Source organism: Chaetura pelagica, unplaced genomic scaffold (genome assembly GCF_000747805.2).
Source record: "Chaetura pelagica isolate M959 unplaced genomic scaffold, ChaPel_1.0 C10951691, whole genome shotgun sequence".
NCBI classification, from domain to species: Eukaryota; Metazoa; Chordata; class Aves; order Apodiformes; family Apodidae; genus Chaetura; species Chaetura pelagica.
In genome coordinates, this window is record NW_009961559.1 from 1 (window position 1) to 463 (window position 463).

General features: G+C 63.1%; 1 protein-coding gene across 1 annotated transcript; it reads left to right on the forward strand.

Annotated features, from left to right (window-relative positions):
• Positions 1 to 25: 25 nt before the first annotated feature.
• Positions 26 to 457, forward strand: LOC104395929 (dimethylaniline monooxygenase [N-oxide-forming] 5-like; the record flags this gene model as incomplete). Its single annotated transcript, XM_010005684.1, has 2 exons — positions 26 to 220; positions 295 to 457. Coding segments are annotated over 2 exons (358 nt in total), but the record flags the coding sequence as incomplete, so codon positions are not given.
• Positions 458 to 463: the final 6 nt, after the last annotated feature.

The following is a 463-nucleotide window of genomic DNA, read 5'->3' on the forward strand; positions in this document are numbered from 1 at the left end:
GCCAGCACCAAGCCATACCCTGCTCCCACAGGAGCACCCCGAGGAGGGCCGTGCCAGCATCTACCGCTCCGTCATCATCAACGCCTCCAAGGAGATGATGTGCTTCAGCGACTTCCCCATCCCCGAGGACTTCCCCAACTACATGCACAACTCCAAGATCATGGAGTACTTCCGCATGTACGCCCAGCACTTCGACCTGCTCCGCCACATCCGTTTCAGGGTGAGAGCCAGAGGACCCGGGGGTGGTGGGGCTGAGGGGTGCACGTGCCTGACACCCCCTTCCCTCACTCACAGACCAGCGTGTGCCGCGTGTCCAAGCGCCCTGACTTTGCCACCACGGGGCAGTGGGAGGTGGTGACAGAGAGCGAGGGGAAGCAGGAGGCAGCCGTCTATGATGCTGTGCTGGTGTGCACCGGGCACCACACGGAGGCACACCTCCCACTGAGCACCTTCCCAGGTACCA